The sequence below is a fragment of the Urocampus carinirostris genome, chromosome 11 (genome assembly GCF_059441175.1).
Source record: "Urocampus carinirostris isolate Australia breed hairy pipefish chromosome 11, RoL_Ucar_1.0, whole genome shotgun sequence".
NCBI lineage: Eukaryota > Metazoa > Chordata > Actinopteri > Syngnathiformes > Syngnathidae > Urocampus > Urocampus carinirostris.
Window position 1 is genome coordinate 16299500 of NC_142359.1, and position 21891 is coordinate 16321390.

Sequence of the window (21891 nt, forward strand, 5' to 3'; positions counted from 1 at the left end):
ACCAACGGCGAAAGCACTGGGACTTTTCAGTAGTACAGATGACATATGAAATGGCATTTGAGTTTATCCCATTATTACTTTATTTACACAGTTCCATAACACTGATTTGCATAGTGCATTCTGATGGGGTAAACAGTCTCTCCGCTTTTAGGGTGCGCCTTATACTGCAAAAAGGAGGTATATATGCTGCCACGTCCAATAACCTCTTGGTTTAATATGTATGCGTGCATGAAACAGCTTGTATAGTATTTTGTTGGAAGACTTTCTACCCTCTCCAACATTAGTTGGTAAAGACGTGGAGAGACTGTGTAATCTAGCAGAATGCACTATGCAAATCATTGTTCCTGGCGTCGTAAAAATAATGTGATAATGAGATGAGGTCTAATGCCTTGTTGCCTTTCATTTGTACCACTGGTAATCCAGTGAAAAAGTGTCGCCCTTATCGCCTCTACTCTGGTTCAATTCCCATTGCTTACAATGTTTTGCTATTGAAGCCAGCCTTGTTAATCAATTTGATATATCGTTGCACAATCATTGCTCAAATACCTTGTAGGATAATGCATATTAATAATGACTGTATGCATTTCCCATCTTGTACGGCGTATTTTGCGGTATATAGGGCAAGCTTTCAAATTTTTGGCCAAATAGGGGTTTGAAGGTCTGCCTTATATTCTGGTAAATCTGGTAGTAAACTGCAGATAATTATTGCTCAAATATTAGCAGCTTTTAGCTCAGCATTCGGATTGAATGGTCCATTGTGTCATTTGTTGCATCAACTTACTCTAATGATTTTTTCCAACCACTTTTTTCTGGCTTTTTGGAAAGCGTATTACATAAAAGCACTCAATAATATTCCTACAAAGCGGTTAATATTATTGTGCACACTATATTTACGTGAAAATCTTAATCCATCTCCAGAATCTTAAATAAAAAAAGGCAAACTTTGAACAAAATGGGAATCGAACGTGATTGTCGGAGCGGTTTAATCACATGCAAAGACTTCGTTTTGCCTCAAAATAAAGCAGCTGTAGATTAAAATACTAGTCTTGAGTCAAACTAATTTATTTGTTGTTTAAATTTGATAAAATCAGGGGGGAGGGGGGTTGTTTTAACCGGTGAGCGTTTTAAAGGGGAGAAAAGCATGGACAAAACAATGAGTTTGATGGGAAACTAACAAAGCTATCGGTTAATAAGTTGAAGGACAAATTCGAGTTAGAGGAATGCCAACAGCTGGGCGGCAGTAGCTCAGGAGGTAGAGCGCTCGTTTTGGGATCAAGAGATCCCAGTTTGAATCCCGGCTCGTCCGTGTTACATGTCGAAGTGTCCTTGGGTAAGACACTGAACCCCTAATACCCCCAATAAGCAGGTTAGCGTCTTACAAGGCTGCAATACAAGGCCGCTATTGGGAAATGTGGAGCACATTGTAAAGCGCTTTGGGAAGTCATTGACTTGAAAAGCGCTATATAAATGCAGATCATTTCATTTTCATTTCATTTTTTCAGTAGTCCAACATGTTAAGCAGTAGTGTTGGTGAGTATGATTATCTTTACAATAGCGACGATTCTGGCAACACAATTTAATAATTGCCTTTTACTTTAGTACAGGCAAGTAAGACGGTTGCCTAAGGAGCTATGTGGTAAAGTGTGCCAAATTGTCTTATGTTTGCATTGTAATTTTTTATATGAGCGTTTTCCTAAGATATTTAAATATGAATGTGTTCAGAATTTATTAGATTTTCATTTATCATGTGATTATTTTTGTGTTTGCAAGTTGAGGTAGCTGAAAAACGAGCTTCCACGGGTCAACAATATGCAGCCAAGCTTTTGTGTAAATAAGGCGAGGTAGCCCGAGTTAGAGGAATATCTTGAGCAGTGGATCATCGAGCAAAATACTTTTCAGACTCCGTTGTGCGTATCACTAGGGTGCTCTTTCTTTAAATGTTGTTTTATCCGTGTGTTTTACTTTGTAATAAATACGTAAATAGACCACAACCAAACTCAGTTTCGCTCCTGCTGTATTTTTAAATAAGCACACTTCTATGCTTCCCTGTGTCGTTTTAAGGCGGCCGCGGCAGAGGGAACCCACCCCAATAATAAGGTGCGCCCGAAAATAAAACCAGTTATGGAGGCTACGCCTTTTAACATGGTGCACACATGGTCATAAAAAACAGTATATTCGATAGCTTATGCTTTTATTTTTCTGTCCATTCCTGCTGCCTGGCTAATGGCAGAGAAAGGGAGAAGGATGAACCAGGATGAGTCAGCGGACCAGCTCCTGTACCTGAGGCATGTCCTCATCTGCATTGACAAGCTCTTTGAAAGGGGGAGCTTTGTCGTTGTTTTTTTAGACTCCTTGAAGTATTTCAGTTATTACTTAGGTTTATTGTTGATATTGATCATGTTTTGTGATCCGGTGCCCAAGCAACATCCATCGCAGGATGTTAATCCTAGATGGGGGACTATCTTTTGTGTGGTTCCTTCTCAGGGTTTTTGATTTTCCTCATGCAGGGTTTTTTGATGTTTTCCTTGCCTGCATGCAGGTTTCCGATCAGGGGATGTTATAATTGTGACCTGTGCAGCACTTTGAGACTCTCTGTGATGCAGGGCTATACAAATAGGATTGTCTTTACTTGGCACACAGGTATTGTGCAACATGGGCATCCCATGAGGTTTTATAGCGAAGGAAATCAGATGAAGCCCAAAATAAAATCTTAAAGCAAATGTGATGTTTAAAAAAATCCAATGAGCATTGCAATCCCACGCAGGACACATGATATGAGAAGGCATTTGCCGGTGTCTCCTTCAGGTGAGAAAATAACTAATGAGGTGGAGGCTGGAAGCCTTATGAGGAGCAGGGGAGAAGCAAGCCTGCAGGATCGAGTCAAAACGTTCTCTCGCTCTTGCACACACAAACATACCATAACGCACAAACTCACACAGGAAGAGCCAGGCCTAATGAAGTAGCGAAACGCCGCCGCTCCTCACCCCCTTGTCGGCTGGCGCTCTCTGGATTTTCTGCTCTTCATTCGAGCGCATCCCCCAGCCCACTCCACAGTCTATCCATGAAACTGCGCTGTCTCGCTCTTTTTTCGCCGCCGCTGCCTAAGTCAGACACCCCACCCCCGTGCAGCGTGATTCACACAAAAAACACTCGCCTCGAAGCGGCTCCCGTTGAACCGAGGGACCCCTAGTCAGCGATGACTCAAACCCAAATTTCTTTTTTTGCACGGCTACCTGCTTGGAGGCTTCAGCTTCTTCTTCAGGCCCAGGTAACATTTAGCCCCTTTGAGATGGATCTCCTTTTCAGCTTTTGCGCTCTAAAAAACACACGCAGGCATGTTAGCTAGGTGAACCTCTGTCAGGTTCAATAAGACATTTCATGCAGTTCATGCCAAGGAAGAAGAGACACAGACTCTTAATTCCTCTGCCAGCAGGGAGAAACTGAGAACAACACACCTTAGAGTTTGCTCAGCAAATTCTGGAGCAGGGGTCTCTGACCGTTTTCAAGCTAACTAATACTACTTTTTGTTACAAATTAGCGCAATTTTTAGCGCTATTTTGATATGCATTTCTAACTTATCATGCTATCACTACAGTGTTTGTACACCTTTTTTGTGGACAAATTCAAGCAATTTTTAAGGACTTTCAAAACCAAATTCTTCAATTTCTCAATTTCAAAGAAGAAATCAGGGTGAATAGTGTATTTTGCAAAGCCACAAATATATATGTGATTCACACATGCTTTTTTTATAATAGTGCGTGTGCATTTATCAAGCCATATGATTTTTGGAAATAATATATATTTTTTGAGACAAATCTCTCCCCATATAGGTGTTGGGTAAATATGACAGATATGAAGCACGCGTTATTAGTTGTAGTAAGTTCTTCCCATTCCAATTTACCACTGAAAAGCGCTACCTAAATTTTTTTGTACGCCCTAGAATAAATTTTCATAATTGATACGTAATCCATTTGCTAATTCACATTTCATAGCCCCTGTTTAGCTGTAGCATGCATTTGTCCGATTGGGCGCGACCCATAGAGGACTATGACGCTTCATAAGACAATGCTGTACAAAGTCATGCCAGCTGGTGTTAATCACGAGGCACCAGAGAGCAGTGTCAGCATCATTTTTAGGCAGACTTGTTGAGAAACATGGCAACAATTTGACCGACATCATTTGAGGCGGCATTAGAGGCAGAGCGAACATCTTTTGATCAAGAAGTCGCAGGTCCAATTCCTGGCCCCTCCATGTTATATGTCGAAGTGTCCTTGGGCAAGACACTGAATTCCTAATGCCTCCGATAGCAGGTAGTTGCCTTGCATGGCTGACGCTGCTATCGGTTAGTTAGTGTGTAAAAGGGAAAAATGAGAAGCAAATTGTAAAGCGCTTTGGGAGGTCTTCATTGACTTGAAAAGCGCCATATAAATGCAGACTATTTACATTTTCGCCCAAAATCTGAGCGCTTTTCATTCCTTGAAAACACAACATTAAATTCTAGCATTTACAAGGATTTCAAGCACCCGTACGAACCGCTTTTTAAAAAAGCGGCGCTTGTTGTTAGGTAATTAGTTGCATTTTCAGATGAAAAAAGCTTAAGTGGAAGCGCCATTTTTTCGCGCACAGGGCGCCACCGGTAGCCACGGGCGCTCTCCTTCCCGCCAGGATTACGGCACCTTGTTTAATTATTAACACTTCCTTGCACGCCATGACAAATCCCATGTTTCAACTGCGGATACACGGCGAGAAGAAAAAGCCTCCGGGGAAAACTTACCTGCCGGTCCTCACATAATCCAATGCACTTTTTTTTTTTTGTTTTATGGAAAGTCAGCAGGAATTATTTGGCTGATTTTCCATCCGTACGAAAACTGGAGGAAACGACAATTCCCTGGCACGGGGGAAATTAAGCTGTGACTCTGTTTTTTTTTTTCAATTCATTATATAAAGTTTACTGGGATAAAGCAGATGGAAGTCAACAAGTTGTGTAAATGTGAAAATCCACCACAGGGCGAGTGTTTTCTGCAGGGGTGGGCAAACTGCGGCATGTGGGCCCCATGCCATCCGTCAGGCTTTTTAATAGGGCCCACCAAACAAAAGTGGTAAAAACATGGTTCGAAAACCTTTTTCATGGCCAAATTTGATTTCTTTAGTACCGTTAAAAGAAGGAATCCAGTGTGAATCAAGTATTTTGCAGATCCACAAATATATTTATCTGTAATATCCATCTTGTTTGTTATTGTTATTTTACATTTCTGGATCCAACCAATACCTGTGCAAATAATTTTGAAACAAATCTCTCCCCATTTAAGTGTTGGGTAATAATGAATTTTAAAAAAAAAACAGGAATAAGTAGCTTTCATTTTCAGTTGCAGGAAACATTTGCATTACAATTTACTACTGGGAAACGCTAACTTAATTTTTTGTTATAGCACATAATAAATGTCTAAAATTGATATGTAATTCTAGCACTGATACACATTTTATAGTGCCATGTTATCATGTAGCATGCACTTCCCCTTTTGGGCGATGACACTTCGTAGGGCAATGTCATACAAACTAATGCCGGTTGATGTAAATCAGGAAGGAAAAAGAAATGCAAAGGCAAAGCAAAGCCACCAGAGAGCAGGGTCAGCATCATTTTTGAGCAGACTTGTTGTTAAACATGACACCAATTTCAAGAATGGACAAGCACTTCACCGAAAATTCCAGGACTTTTCAATCGTTGACTAAAACACCAATAAAATTCAAGCTTTTTTTAAGAATTTCAAGCGCCTGTTAAAACACAGGAAATATGACAAAAAAATTCAAAATCAATCCAAAAGAAATACAATAAAAATACTATAAAATTGCGTCAAAACTAAATATCAAAACTAAGTTCTTAAAACAGAGACCTAAAATATTATTTTACTTGAATTGTGAGTGTTTCAATACCAATTTGATAAAACTAATCTATTTTAAAATGATGATACAAAGTAATATAATAGTTTGATGTCTTAATGTGTATATATTCATAAATACACATGCAGAAAAATTGGGTAGGTCTCTAGGCAATTTTTCAACCCAATGCAGTCTTGACTCCATAAGTTAACCTACGAAATGGAATATAAAGGTGTGCTCACTTTAAAATCTCTGTAGATAAGCAGCGTCTGGCCACGTAAAACCACAAACTTGTCCTGGAACTTGTGGCCGGAGAGCAGCTTGGAGCAACCATCGGTGAACTTCAGAAGTTGGCTTCTCACCGGCTGCTGCAGGTCCACTTGGGGGAGGAAAACAAACTGCGGTGAAATGCAACTACAGAAAAGCTTGTTTTAAAAAAAGGAAAATATTTGGAATAAAACGGGAAAAAAAAATGAAAAACAGATAAATTCAGACGCTTCCCAACTTATGACAATTCGACTTACGAAAAACATAAGATACGAAAAAAAAATCGGGATGTCGAAAACAATCAGGACATTGCTGTAAGATCAATTTTGTATTGTGTGCACCTTTTTCCGTGTACAGGACAGTACTGTAGTGCTTCTTCTCGCCACAACCGGTAAAGTGTAAAGAAGAGGCGAGCCGTTTCTTTTGAAATGAGAGTTGAATAAGAAAGCTTGATGCGGTTGAGAAAATGGCCTGAACACTTTTTTCAGCCACTTTTTACCACGTAGGAGGACATCTTGAAGCGCATCTTCCAAAAGTAGTTTCAACTCAACTTTATTTATCTTTCTAGAACATATTATTTTATGGAATGTTTATTTTTTAGTACAAAACAATACAAGTTATTTATACAAGCCTTAAACATACTTATATAAACCTTAAACATACAACATAGAGCACTTAAGCAACTTACGAACAAATTAAACATACGAACGATCGTCCGGAACCTCTCTTGTTCATAAGTAGGGCAGCGTCTGTATGCCCAAAAACTTGAAAAATACATTCAGAAAATAACAAAATAAAACCAGTAGAACAAAATAAAACATACTCAGAAAGATATACAAATGATTTTTCTTTTTAAAAAAGAAAGAAAAAAGTATTGAATAAAAAAGGAAAAAAATATTTGGGGGGGGGACATAAAAAATGTTTTTTTTAAATAAAGATAAATATTCTATACTTTAAAAAATGTATAGAAAAGTAAGAAAAAAGAAACAACACTTTTTAAAACAACTAAAAATATTTTTTCTGAAAAAATAACAACCCTATAAAAAATAAAAAAATAAAAAAAACAAGAAATTATTTAGAAAAACTAGAAAAGAGAATTGAGAAAACATAGATATTTGTTTTCCAACAACTACATTTCTGAAATGGTAGGAACAAAGATATTTGGAAAGAAAAATTCCCCCAAGAAAGGCTGAAATACAGATATTCTGGAAAACATTTTCCCTCCGAACAACAAAGGGAAAATAATCAGTATTACAGAAACAACATTTTCAGAAAACAGAAAAACATAATTTAAAAAAAATAACTGAAAATCAGGAAAAACTGCAAAAGAAAATAGTTCCAAAAACAAAAAACTAAACAAAAAATAGTCAAAACCCCTTGAAGATGTTTTTGTTATTCTAGTCTTTAGTAGTGTTTCTCAACTGGTGGGTCAGGACATAAAAGTGGGTCGCAAACCCATTTTTAGTGGATCGCTGCCCTTTTCTCTGGCAAAAAAAATCAATAGAAACCGTCCAAATTGTATATTTAAAGGAACCACGCCTCATTTTTTTGTTATTTTGATTGTTTTTGCCCTTTTTCGGCCTCAAAAAAATGAGTCTTAAGAGAAAAGAAAAAAGGAATCACTGACGACCAGAATCCAGTCGAACAAAGAAATGACGAACGAAATATGAGAATTATTTACAAGTATCTGCCATTGAAGCACTGCTTGAAGGTACAATAAATGGTTCAAAACTATTATATTTTTAGGTTCTTTTAACACATATATTGGTTTTTATCATCCACAAAATTAGGTCATTATTGTTGTTAAGGTACATTATTTTTTAATATTTTAAGTACGAAAACGGTTTAGTATGGGGCTATTTTAAAGCAGTTTTAGTGATCGTTTATGCAATGTGGGCTTATATGCGAGTATATACAGAACCTGAAGAAGTTTTGGTAATAACAATATAATATTTTCTACTATCTCTCCGTTACATTGGGCAATCCTTTCATTTGATACATAGTCTTGATTTGAGTTATAGCTTGTCAAGACAAACCAGTTGAGAACCACTGATCTAAAGTCAATTAACAAATGACAATAATTTGCCCCAACAATCAGCGGGTTTCTGTGGGCATACCTTTGTCTTCTTTAGCTTCAACAAACTTCTTGAGAACCAGAAAAGCCGAACTGGGACAGTCCAGCGTGCTCCACTCTAGCACCTGCTCGAGAATCTTCTCGCTGTGGTGCAACGGCCTCTCTGAATCAAATACAGAAATAAACTTCTTGTATTAAAAAAGCAAAACAAGAAAGAAAACAATGTGGTTATTGATGGTAAAAACGAGCCTCAGGCACTCAATTTCCGCGCTAATTGCAACGGAGCGCATAACAAAACGCCGTTGTTCTCCTCATTTCAGCGGCAGCTACGTTATCTTGAGCGGATCAAGATATGATTATAAAAACACACTCATGTGCAAAATAGACTAATTATCTCTTGCTAAATGGAGATCGGGGTGTAACACTATCAGCACACTTCTCCACTCCCAACTTCTTCCTAACCTGGGGAGGTAAAAGAACATAAGAGGAGCCATAGCAGTGTGACGTATTCACAGTATCACTGTTATCTCTTTTGTTATCTCACCAGAAAAATATTAACTAGGCCTTATCTTCAGACGGCCTCCCAAAATACCACTTAATGGCTCAAGGGCTGCAAATATGTGGCGATTTGCAACTTGCAAATTTAACAATGGAATGAAAAGTATTTCATTTTTATATTCATTTTTTTCCTCATATTTTTTATGGTCTTTATTATTGATCACTTGTTCTTATTCCCCAGCGCAAGAATAAGCGACAAGCAATGAGTCTGCTGTTTTGTTATTGATTTATCAATACTTATGTTACTTACTTTATCATTAATTGTGTAGTTTTCTGCTCGTACAGAGTATCCCAAAAATGTTTATCCATTTTAGCAGTTGATAACTGAATTATTTAACTCTTTCTCTATTGACTGAACCTATTGAACCGAGTGATGGCGACCAGACTCAACTTTGCAGAAAGGGCATTTATTCAAAAATGCTACTGGAAGTATGAAAACAGTAGAAGTGGAAAGATAATTAAGTCAAGTCAAGTCAAGTCATGTTTATTTGTATAGCCCTTAATCAGTCTCAAAGGGCTGCACAGATCAAAGACTATTGCAAACTACAGACTATTATGACACCATCCTCTCATCTAAAACCTACATGAGGGCAAATAATACAGATATTATCAACATAAAATATAGGTTATTCATATGCTATAGAGTAGAAGTGTGTTTTAAGCTTGGATTAAAACATTTCCACTGAGGTTGCAGAGCGAATCTCAGGGGGAAGAGCATTCCACAGCACCTGGGCCCGGATGGAGAACGCTCTCGAACCTGCGGATCTCTTCTTGGCTCTTGGGATCACTAGTAGACCAGCGTTTTCAGAGCGAAGGCTCGGAACCAGAACATGGGGGAAATTAAATCTGAAAGATATGAGGGAGCAAGTCCATGCATGATTTTGTATAATACCAACAGAACCTTATAATCACATCTTAAGCTAACAGGGAGCCAATGCAGGTTAGCCAAAATCGGGGTCATGTGATCAAACTTTCTTATTTTATTTAAAAGCCTCGCTGCAGCATTTTGTACCAGCTGAAGGCTCTTGATTTTGGACTTCGGGGACCAGAGAGTAATGATAATAATGATGATGAAGATAATTAAGAAAGGAGTTTAAGAAAGGACCACCAACAGGAGTCAGCATCACTCGAATTAGAGTTTGAACCTGGTGGAACTGTTCAGAATATCCATAAGATGGATCCTACAAGACCAGATACATTGAAAAGCCCCACAAAAGAAGAAATATTACTGAAAACGATTAAACGACTTCCAAGAGTCTTTGTGGCAAGCCAGTCTTGAAGTAGGCATTTCTAAATCGTCTTTCCATCAGATCATGAAATGTTGTCAATGGAGAAGTTACATTCAGAGATTAATCCATGCTCTTAATGACAATGATCCAAACCAAATAGTACAGTATTGCGAGTAACTGTAGAACTTTCCCACAAAGATTGTGTGGAGCGATGAGGCCTCATTCAAATTAAATGGTCTGATTAACAGGCACAATTGCACCTTGTTGGGACCTGAAAATCCACACGTTATGATCAACTATCATGTTAATTTACCAGGAATTCATTGTGTTTTCATACTTCCAGTACCATTTTAAAATACATTTCCTTTCTACAAAGTCAAGTCTGGTTGCCATCCATCAGTTCAATAGGTTCTGTTTATAAAGAAAAAATAAATCATTGGGTTATCAGCTGCTAAAATGTGCATAAATTTTTTGGGACACCATGTATTTATAAACACAATTTTTGGAGTCATTTTAATTGACCTGATTTTAGGACTTCATTGTCTGAAGACTAAATTTGAGTCGAGACAACATCAACAACACTCTTGGTTTCCCGTTAACTCATTCAATGCCAGGCGTTTTTCTCAATTTGGGAGAGCTGGTGCCTGCCAATTCTTGCCATTTCTACTCAATTTGAAGGCCTATAGAAAATGAAGTTCCCTAGCTATATTGGCATCAAAGCTTCAACACTCATCTTTTGTAAGAGAAAAAAGTACATTTTTAGCTTTTACCATTGTTTAGTAAAGAACAGTTGAACATTCTTGAAAATACTACTTTCCAAGAAAACTGAACAAAACAGCTTTTTGTGAACGGATGCATTTAAAGCAGAACTTTCACTTCGGTGCTTTTTTTTTTTTTTTTTTACATTTGCCTTCCGGTGATCACAGCGTTCCTGCGGACATTCATGAAACGTCATCCCTCTCTGACCAGTCATCCATCTCTGACCAGACGCTTTTTTTTAAGGAATAAGGTCTGCTGAGGAGTTAACCCCCCATTATTAATTGTCCATATATCGCGACTCCCACCACACTGCTTCACTACCCCTACTCGCCTCATAGGGTTGCCTAAACACACTCATTCGCCGGAAAAGGTAGCTACATTCTGAAGTTGGGCTTCCTCGATGTGTGGACAAAGATCTTATCAAAGACACTCCTACTATCTACTGGTAATTTATCATAATGAAACAATTCCCAGAGGCTTGATACTTGCTGATGAGCAGCGGGAAACCCTTTGTAATAGTTTTTTTTTACAATAAAACATGAAAAAATATTTTTACTATTTGGCACTCAAAGAAAACATGACGGCATCGAATGAGTTAAAGAACGCAACGTACCTAACTCGCCGTTCTCAATGACTTCGAAGGCGGTCCACGCGTCGGCGGCATCAAAGGAGACGCGGCGCATACGGAGCCCACTCTCGGCGAGCTCGGCCGAGCGCATGCTGGGCCAAACCTGCCACAAAATTAAAAAGCTATTGTTCCTTTACTTTGCACTTTCACAATCAGTACGGTAGAGGAATAAATATCAGCTCTGAGGTATTCATAATATATACAATAAAAATGTTGGCAACTTTGGTGCTCTCTTTAGGAAAGAGAGACATTAGGTCAGTCCTACTATATAAAAGTCACCATTTTTATTTAGGTGCAACCTAATAGCAGTGAGCAGTATTACTGTATGGAGAAATGAACAATACAGATTAGCACAAAAGTAAGACTTTTAAGTACACAAATTATTATGTCATACGTAAAAGCAAAAGCAGACATTTAGCATTGGGCATATGGTTGGTTGGATCCCTTAACCACAAGGGTAGTAGGGGAACCACTTCCTCTGTGTCCTGGTCAGATACAGCCTGGTGGCACCCATCCCTCTCCAGGCCAACATATTTTTCCACCCGGTCTCAATTTGAAATGTGTTAAACTCCAAAATGAGGCAGCCATGGCATCGCCACAAGCTGAATTGCACTTTACAAATGTGAAAACCATAGTGGGATTATGCGCTTAGGTACCTTGATCAAACAGCAATTTTCTGGCCCTCGTTTTTCCAGGTACACATCCAAGATCAAGTCCCCAGCTGGTGAGAACTACATCCGTAAATAAGAACCAAAAAAAAGGTCACTAAAAATTCATTTCAGGGTAAACTTCATGAAATGCATTCTTGCGGCTTGGGTTTCTTGTCAACAGTAACACTTAATATAAAAATTGATAATCACAATAAAAAATCACCACCTCCGATGATATCAGCAGAAACCAATTCCTCTCTCTCTCTCTGTTTATTATTTGTATAAATCCTCTTGGGTTTTTTTTATTATAGAAACACATTTCTCTCTATTATTTGTATGAATCTCGTTTTTTGATTATAGAAACAAATGTCTCTCTCTCTCGCTCTCCCTCACTCTTTCTGTGTTTATTATTTGTCTATATCATCTTGGTTTTTTATTATAGAAACAAATTTCTCTCTCCATTATTCATATAAATCTCGTTTGTTATTATAGAAACAAATGTCTCCTTCTCTCTCTCTCTCTCTTCTCTCATTTATGATTTGTATAAATCATCATTTTATTATAGAGTTATCAAGAGAGTAATGTTTTTCAAAACATGTGAATATTGAATGAACTGTTGCTCTCCCCCCAAAAAAAAATCCCATGTTGATGCAATGTAAGGTTATGTTGTCCTATTTTGTCCTGTCCATTACCAGGACACACATTATTTTTACAAGTCATTGGCACACAGTTATACAACTAATGTCTGACTTATGACCTGATCGACTTAACTCCACTTGGATGACCAAGGCCAGCAGATGGCCTTTTTTTCCCAGCGAATATTAATTTTTCAAATAGATATTCACTCTTTCAATAAAACTTCTGGAATCGCTGTGCGTATCAGGCCAGCAACACACACAACTATTTTAGGTAGTCAGCTGCTACAGTAATTTACCACTAGACTCAGTACAGTAACTAGATACGGGTTTGACAGCAGCCAATTTTTTTTACGATTTGTTTTCTGTTTTGCGGATTTTTTTCCCCCTACTTTTCAAAAGTCGGAGAATCTTTTTTTGTAAAAGCCGTAAGTAAATATTTTGGGGGGGAAACAAAACAGAAAAGAAAAATAGAAAAAACAGAATTACAGATAAAAAAAAAATAAACAAAAACAGAAAAATTATTTGGAAAATTGGAAAAATGAATTCAGAAAAACTTGAAAATCAAATCCTTGGAAAACAAAAAAGAAAATACTTTAAAAAACAACATTTCAAAAAAAAAGAAAAAAAAGAGGAAAAAAATAAACAATTCTGAAAAAAATGATATATAGCCAGGGAACCTAATAAAACAAAAATCAGCTTTTTTTAAAAAAACTAAATTTCTTAAAAATGAACAATACATATTTGGGAAAAACAGGATTAAATTATACAATTTACGACTTACATCCACCGACAATAGCCGGCAGTTGCTCATGTTCTTTCCACTTTTCCATTGGATGCTCACTCTTTTAATTCAATTTCTAGCACCACAGCGCGTAGCAGTCCGCCAACAAGACGACTAAGTTTGCCAGTCACTCGGCACAGCTATGTACCATTAAACTCAGGACAGTAGCTAGAAACCGTCTCGACAGAAGCCGGTGAAGTGGATCTATGGGGCCGGTCACACAGCCGTTTGCGGCTGAATCACGACTCAAATTTTGCGTTTTTTTTTTGCCCGTGGTTGCCCGGGATGGAAAATGCGCAAAATTGGCCAACCCACTGTTCATCGGTGGTATGCCCGCAAAACAGACGCCGGCGACTGTTCCGCTTCCTCATCGCGTCATTTCTGCGTCATTTTCTCGTGTGGACCACGGGTATAAAAGCTCCCGAGCCGGTGTTGTGCCCAAATCCGACTCCCACGCAACACCCACACCGCCCCACCCCCTCGCGTGACTTTTTCATTCACGTTAACAAACGCATTTTGTAGAATACGATCGCACTTTATTGTTTAAATAAACGTGTTATATAGACTAGGATCTCCCAATTGTTATAATTATCTCGCTTTATAGTTTTGATAAGCGTTTTATATAGAATACGATCGCTTTCGTTGGAAGCGCAGCAGAATGCGCGTTCATGCGAGGGGGGGAGGATTTAACGTTCGATAACGTTCACAACAATAACAATGCCGGAATGGTTTAAATTGTATTACATTTCCAACAAATGCAAGACGAAGTGATTTAGGTTATATGTTCGCCATTACATTCCTTAAAGTGGGATAAAACGAGGTAAATGTGGTTGTTGTAACGAGGAGATGCAAATCACGGCACCGGGTTGTAATAATCATAACCGCACAAGACACAGTCCCGTGAAGATCAATATTTCATGCTATGGCATCGTTTTTATTTTATTATCATGAAAAGAAATGTCAAGACTAAAAATGGATTAAGACGAGGTCACTACGCTGACGGGGGGGAGGGTTATTTGCTATCTTCTTTATTCATTTTCCATTATCGATCAGTTCATAATACGCTACAAGGCTTAGGAGCCGGGACTCTTATTCTCAGCCAAAAGGCTAAGCTAAGGTCCTAGCATTAAAGCCTTGCTGCGACTATTGCGAATGCACCGAAAGATTTATTCGAAATGAAGAGAAACTTCGCTGACGGGGATCCATGTTCACCCCCTTGACGTCACGAGCACAACTGACGTGTCCTCGGCATTCGCGCTGTTTATACGCGGAGAAAGGCGTTTGACTGTCACACGCGTAACACGCTAATTTCACGTAATAACACCGCGATACAGGCGCAGAACATGCTATTACCATGCTCCACCCACGATTACCCGCTGAAATTTCCCGTCCTACCCATGTGTAACCACGCCCTGGCCGCGGCCAGAGCACGTCGTTCCGCGTCATTTCCGCGTCATTTCCGCGTCATTTCCGCGTCATTTCCGCGTCATTTCCTCGTGTTGACCACGTGTGCGGCACGCGGTTTAACACGTGCTCAAACTTTTGAGCAGCTCAAAAGTTTTGAGCGCGGCCAACCACGTGAAAATTTCCGACCGCGAGTAAAGCACTGCTCTATCTCGTCTATATGGCGGTCTCAAAACGTCCAACAGCGCCCAACAGCATTTGCTTCACGGCCAGAATTTTCTGGCCGTGGTTTAGCCTCAATACGCTCGTGAAAGGCTGTGTACCCGCGCTTTGAAGAATTGAGCAGCGCAAAACCCTTTCTTGCTGCCACCCGCGCGCGAAATTCCGACCTCGTGTTAGGCACCGCTGTATCCCGTCTGAATGGCGATCTCAATGCGTCCAATAGCGTCCGCCTCAAAGGCAGAAATTTCTGGCCGTGATTCAGCCGCAAATGTCTGTGTGACCGGCCCCTAAGACCGGTTGGTCGGAACCAATGTCGTATGTCACCTGTACTCTATTGAAGAAGAAAATAACTGGCATTTGCCCAAGAGGGGTTGGGAACCTTTTTGACTCAAAGAGCCATGAAATTATTTTCTTTTTGTTTTGTTTTTAAAGAGTCAAGGCCTATATTTTAGGAAAAATTTAACACAACCACCAAACCCACTCCCCAGACCAAATTTGAATCTTCAGCACATTTTTATTTCACTGTGTGACGTTTGAAGATTTGATTAAATATTAATAATGCCAGAGACTTAAAATCTTTCTCTATCTTGGAGTTACTTAAGAGCATTGAGGCTCATTTTGAGTGTCAAATTTGTCATAAAAATTGTATCAAATAAAGGTTATTTTGTAAAAATATCACAAAACACTGCAAGTTTGCAGAGATCTGCCCACCTCTACCGCTCAACCAATCAAATTGCCCTGGCTGCTTGGCTGGTGCTTTTGTTCTGTGGGTTTTTATTATAAAGTCTCTCAATAATAATGTAGATTTTTTTTTCATGAGCTTTCATATGAAAGATTAATTCGAGACATACAGCCTAAACAGGGTCTGTTGGTGTAACACCGAAGTTGAAACCTTACCTATTTTGACCCGAACATACAACATATCTTGCAAACCATACATTCCGGACCCCGGGCCTAAGAAGTAAAAATGATAACAAAATTTGACTATTTGAAGTTTATGTGAGAGGGATGTTACCATTGAATAGAAAAGTTTTAGTTTAGTTGAATGGAAAACTAAGCAAGAATGTGAGATGTTTTGATGTATCTCCAAGTCCCTGGCAAAATAGGCTAACAGGAACAAAACCCTCATTCCCCACGTTCCCACCCCAGCCTGTTTCTCATCCTGCCCCTTGCCTCAAAGCCAGCGCCCCATTTCCAGGAATGAAAGGCTGATTTGGAAGATCCCAATGCACGCACACAAACAAAAGCCAACCGTGACGGATTTGCATTTGCCGGCGTTGACTTACTGTGGTGTCCTTTTTGTCATTCCAGCGGGTGATGAAACTATTCTCCCTCGCCATCTGTTGCACCTGCTCTTCATTGACCTGTTGCAAGACCAGTCGGGAATCAATTCAAAAGAAAACAGCTAGGTAATGGAAGAGACACTTTTCCCTAAAAACAATTTCTATCTTTCAAGTTGGTGGCAGATGAAAACAAATTCATTGGCGACGATGCACTGGGATGTATTTTGTGGGTGTAATCGCATACAACCTGTCTTATAAATCGATAGGAAGTAAAGGTTGAATGTGCAAAATCTACATGAATGAAAATTGAAAACTGTCAATTCCAGACTACAGAGCACATCTGACTATTAGCCGCATTGCAACATGAGATATTTACAAAGACAGTACACAGAAAGAGTTTTGATAATATACGCTACCTTAACCCTTTAACGTGGCGGGCTGCAGGACTTTTTAACAAATTTGTGTCTGTATGATGTCACTAGTCACTGAAATGCTTCATGCCACATATCATTAAACCCTTGGGATTCAAGATATAATGACCATTTCAAAATGTACTCATCAAAATAACATCACTATCAGTCTGAAACAAGATACCCGTAAGCTACAAAGCCGGCGTAAGTCACATTACGTCCCCTGGCCGTCTTCGACTTCTTTGAATGTCCGCGAAAATGGCTTCGCTACATTAAGAACAATCCATAGATTTCAACCGTGTGTAATATTTACCTAAAAACACCCGATAATGCCGACAATTGAATAGAAATCCGCCTTAAACATTTCTCTTTCGTTTGGATGCTGCTTATTGCAATCGGATTGTTTCACAGCATTATTTCCGTTTACAAATAGCGTAACATTTGGACTATAGAGTGCACCTGATTATAAGCCGCACCCAGTATTTTTTTAAAGGAAAAAAACATTTAGTACATACATAGGCCGCACCTGATTATAAGCCACATGTGCCCACAGTGAAACATGAGATATTTACAAATAAAGAAGATACACAGAGTTTTAATAATATACGGTACCTTAACCCCTTAACGTTCCGACAGCCCGCCGGTGGGCCGCTGGACTTTTGATAAACAAATGTGTGTCTGTACAATGTCACCAGTCAATGTAATGTCATGCCACATATCATTGGAAATCTTAAACTCTTAGAAATTAAGATAGGATGACCCTTTCAAAATATACTCATCAGAGGAACATCACGATCAATCTGAAGCAAAATAACCGAAAACTATAAAGCCGAGGTAAGTCACCATTACGTCGCCTGGGCGTCTTCAACTTTTTTGAATGTCTGCGAAAAAGGGCTTCGTTACATCGAGTACAGTCCAAAGAATCCAACAGTGTAAAATATTTACTCCAAAACACAAGATAATGCTGACAGATAAATCGAAATCCGCCTTAAACATTTTCGCTTCGTTGGACATTGCTTCTTGTAATTCATTCGTTTTGCCTTACTAATTCAGTTTACTAATAAACAGACTCTTAATTATTCCCATTATGGTAGTTAGCCCTCCCTTTTCGATTGACAGCTTTTCCATGACGAGGTTCTGTTCAAGCTAGTTCTATTCATGCAAAAAGAGCGAAGTTTAATGTAACTTACTCGTCTTCCTCGACACCTGTATTCCACGTGTCACACGCTTACCTTTCCTGCTCGCACGCCCCCAGAAAAAACGCATGAATTAGCCATATTGTTGCATAAGCCGCAGGGTTGAAAACTTGCGACAAAGGTCGCGGCATATAATCCGTATTTTACTGTTATTCATAAATATAAACTGTAATTAAAAGTAATGGAAGTTTAGTATTATAATATGTCCCTTTTGAAGCAATTGATAATTTACATTGAAAAACTCATAAATGCAATTACTAATTCCGTTTGCATGAAATTTGACGAATATCTTAGTAAATTTAATTCATAAATAATACAAAAAAATAGCATGTACAGAAAAATGTTGCATTATTTGAACGTTGGTCATGAACTTTTGATGAACTTTTTTAAGCATAGCATTATATTTTCACCATTTTCGTTTGGTGGGCCGTAACAAAACACTTTGTGTGGGCTCGGGCGGCAATTTACCCACCCACGCGCTAAATGTAAACATATATTGCTTCAATGGATGTTCAGGTTTTGAATACCTTTTTATGGCCAAATTCAAACACTTTTTAAAGACTTTCAAAGATATTTTTATTCTTATTTCTCCAGTACCGTTAAAATCACAGTTCATTTGCCAAGTCATATGATATTTAGATCTTAAATAAATCGCTAAAATATTTGTTTTTCGAGACAAATCTCTCCCCATATAGGTGTTCGGTTAAAGTGATGGTAAAATGTAGTTTAGATTTTAAGTTGCAGGAAGGTCTTTCTGTTACAATTTACAACTTGAAAAAGGCTAACCTTCAATTTTTAGTATCAAAACAATCCTAATAAAAGTCCATAATTGACACTTAATCCTTATACTACTACAAAGTTCATAGTGCTGTTAAGGTGCAGCATGCACCTGTCATCTTGGGTGAGATGATGATGATTCTTCACAGGACAACCTCGTACAAACTAATGCCAGCTGCCATTAATCACAAAGGAAACAGAAAGGCAATGGCAAAGCGATTCACCAGAGAGCAGTGTCAGCATGGTTTTAAGCAGACGAGTCAAGCATTTACAAGCACTTGACCCAAAATTAAAGCACTTTTCAATGCTAGAAATCAAAACATTAAAATTTAAATATTTTTAACTATTTTGAGCATCCGTATGAACCTCGACTGTATTGCATATTGGGTCAGTAAAATCACGTGTGGTGACCAGTGTTCCCTCTAAGCTGCGCGCGTGCACAATTGCGCACTGCTCCCACATTCTCAGCGCACAAGAAATTCTAGCCAGCGCACAAAAATAAGGGCTCAAAATTACTAATTAAGAAGCGACTTAAGTCAAAGTTACAGTGCATGAATGTAAAAATACACAGGTTCCCCTGACGTTGTGTCCTAAATGCGGTATTTTGAAGTCAAGTCGAAGTAGAACGAAGTTGAGTAAAGTTAGTAGAGGTTGTCGAGAACTGGATTCTTCGGCTCGGCTCACTAAAAGGAACCGGCTCTTTCGGGTCCTAATCGGCTCTTCAGGTTGTTTTTGCTTCTTTAATCCCAACATGACCAAATATTATGTAAAATTATGCACAAAGGAAGGAGGGAATAGAACAAAAAAGAAAAAAAACACCAAAATGAGAAAGTAGTGAAAAGCTGAGAAAAAAAGAAACAAAAGGAAAACAAAAAAAGAAGGAACAATTTAGAAAAAAGCCAGAAAAAAGAAAAAAAAGAAATGTAGGAAAAAAGGAAATAAAGAACAAAAAGAAAAAAGTAACAGCTCGGAAAAAATAAACAATGAGATTTTTTTAAAGGAATTTAAAAAAAAGTAGAAAAAAAAGAAAAAGTTTGTGATGCATTCAAATAATTTTCAAATATATCAAGTGAATCTTGTTGCCAACATTGTACTTCCACTACAAAATGTATTAAGTACAGTTCTGTATCTTACAACCGACTAAATAATCCCCCAAAAATGTTAATATTATGCGACAAAATATATCAGGAAATAAAAAGAAATGGATATCTTGTGAAGGAATTGTAAGAACAAACGACGTTTGTAGGCCGTACAACCTTTGCAATAATAGCAATTAGTCAATTCATTCAAAAGAGAAAAATGATTTTGCATTGCCGGAAACTCAGCAAAATGTAACTTGATGTCAAGTTTTGGACATGTTTGATAATTAATTATCTTGCCACACTTGGTATTATGGTTGCTCACTGTTGTTTCAAGTGTTGCTCACCGACTTTGTCTGAACGCTCAGACCCGTGGAAAATTAGAGGGAACATTGGTAGTGACACACATCTATAAACATTGTATGCATTTCCAATCGTTCCACAGAACTGTGCGCTACATAAGGCGCCAAATTGGGGCTTTTAGGTGCGCCTTATAGTCTGCAAAATACGGTACTTTTTTAAACATAGGGTTATATTTTTACCATTTTTTTTGGCTGCTCAGATTAGAATGCCTCATGTGGGCCGCGGCCCGTTCACCCACCGGTGTGTTAGACGTATTTTGCTTGAACTGAGGTTATAAGAAATTCAGACTTTATGAAATGGTGAACTCACGTGGAAAAGCGTGACATAATTGTGGATGAGGTCTCGCACCACGCGGACCTCCTCCGGCGTTTGCCCCTGCGTCTGGAACAAGCAGCAGGAGAAGACCGAGGCCAGTTTTTCACTCGACATGAGGTTGAGGTTGCAACACTGCTGAATCCTAATAACAAAAAAAACCCACAGACGCACAGCGTAATGGCTCCAAAATCAACTTGACATTCAAAGCCCTTCGGTAGTCGCATCAGCTATTTCATGCGCTCACGTGGAAATCTATTGTGGGGTGACTTGCGTCAGATCAGAAATTAAATTGTTCAAAAACAAACAAAATACCTGTAAAGGTGTTGAAGCAAAGCATCCAGTGTGGCTCTGTTGGTTTTCGGCAAACTTTCAATAAAGGCTGAGTATTTTTGGACTCTCAGGCTCTCGTTGTCTTCATCTACCGTATAAAAATGACAAAGACGTTTTAGAATATTTAAATGTGTCATTTCTATAGCCACAATAATGTGAGTTTTCCAGTTGTATCCTTTCTACTCTTTTAAATCATCACTTACACAATATTTTAATCAAGTTAATCATGTAGTGGTCATTATTCTGCTTTTGATTATCCATATAATAAAATGTACTTGTTACTTGTAATACAGGTATTCATATAAATGTTATGCAGTCTCTACATTCTTATCAAACCACCTGCAGGATATTCAGTCTGAACAACTATCGTAAAGCTGTTGCCTTGAAGATTTGAGAAGCAACTGTGTTATGCCCATTTTGTATATAAATGATAAAGTGCACTTGTGAACTCCATTCAAGCTTTGTTCTCTACTCCCAAGCCCAGAATATTCAGTTTTATTCATTTTTAGTATTAGAATTACATCATCCAGGGAAATTTTACCCACTCTACTCGGATTTGATTCCCGTAGCATATAATAATTCGTGACTTTGGTCAGCGATACTTAACGACTGATAAATCATTGCTTTTATATATAACGTAAGTCTATAGCTCCTACTGTGGTCATGCGCCTTGTCGTCCGGTAGGCCTTATGAATAAAAAATATATGACAACAGACTATTTTTTGGGGGGTGCCTTGCAAGCCAGTGCGCCTTATAGTGTGGAAAATACAGTAATTTAAATACTGTCAGCTGGACAAACACATTTAGAAAGAAAGAAAACTTGGGTTTTCACATACCCAAAGCTGACAGCCAATAAGGATAGAGCTCCTTGCTCAACAGTGCATCCTCCGCTTGCCATAGAAAAGTCTTGAGCGTGTCGGTCACGTCCTCAAGGTGACGCTCTTTTTCCCGCAGTTTGACATTGCGGGCATCCAGGGTGAACTCTTCCAGGAGGCGGGCCACCCTGTCAGGATCGCCAGGCTGCTGATAGACACCTTCCTGGCACAAACCT

At 38.6% G+C, this 21891-nt stretch overlaps 1 protein-coding gene across 2 annotated transcripts in view; it reads right to left on the reverse strand.

Annotated features, from left to right (window-relative positions):
• arap2 (ArfGAP with RhoGAP domain, ankyrin repeat and PH domain 2) overlaps positions 1–21891 on the reverse strand; it is a 137001-nt gene that overhangs the window by 9393 nt on the left and 105717 nt on the right. For both annotated transcript variants that reach the window (XM_088348474.1, XM_088348473.1), the window contains exons 21-29: positions 21677–21889; positions 20823–20928; positions 20505–20652; positions 16374–16451; positions 12049–12123; positions 11378–11495; positions 8262–8381; positions 6120–6256; positions 3234–3316 (exon numbers count right to left, since the gene is read on the reverse strand). In XM_088348474.1, coding sequence (XP_088204600.1) covers positions 3234–3316; positions 6120–6256; positions 8262–8381; positions 11378–11495; positions 12049–12123; positions 16374–16451; positions 20505–20652; positions 20823–20928; positions 21677–21889 — 1078 coding nt within the window. The remainder of the gene's footprint in view (positions 1–3233; positions 3317–6119; positions 6257–8261; positions 8382–11377; positions 11496–12048; positions 12124–16373; positions 16452–20504; positions 20653–20822; positions 20929–21676; positions 21890–21891) is intronic.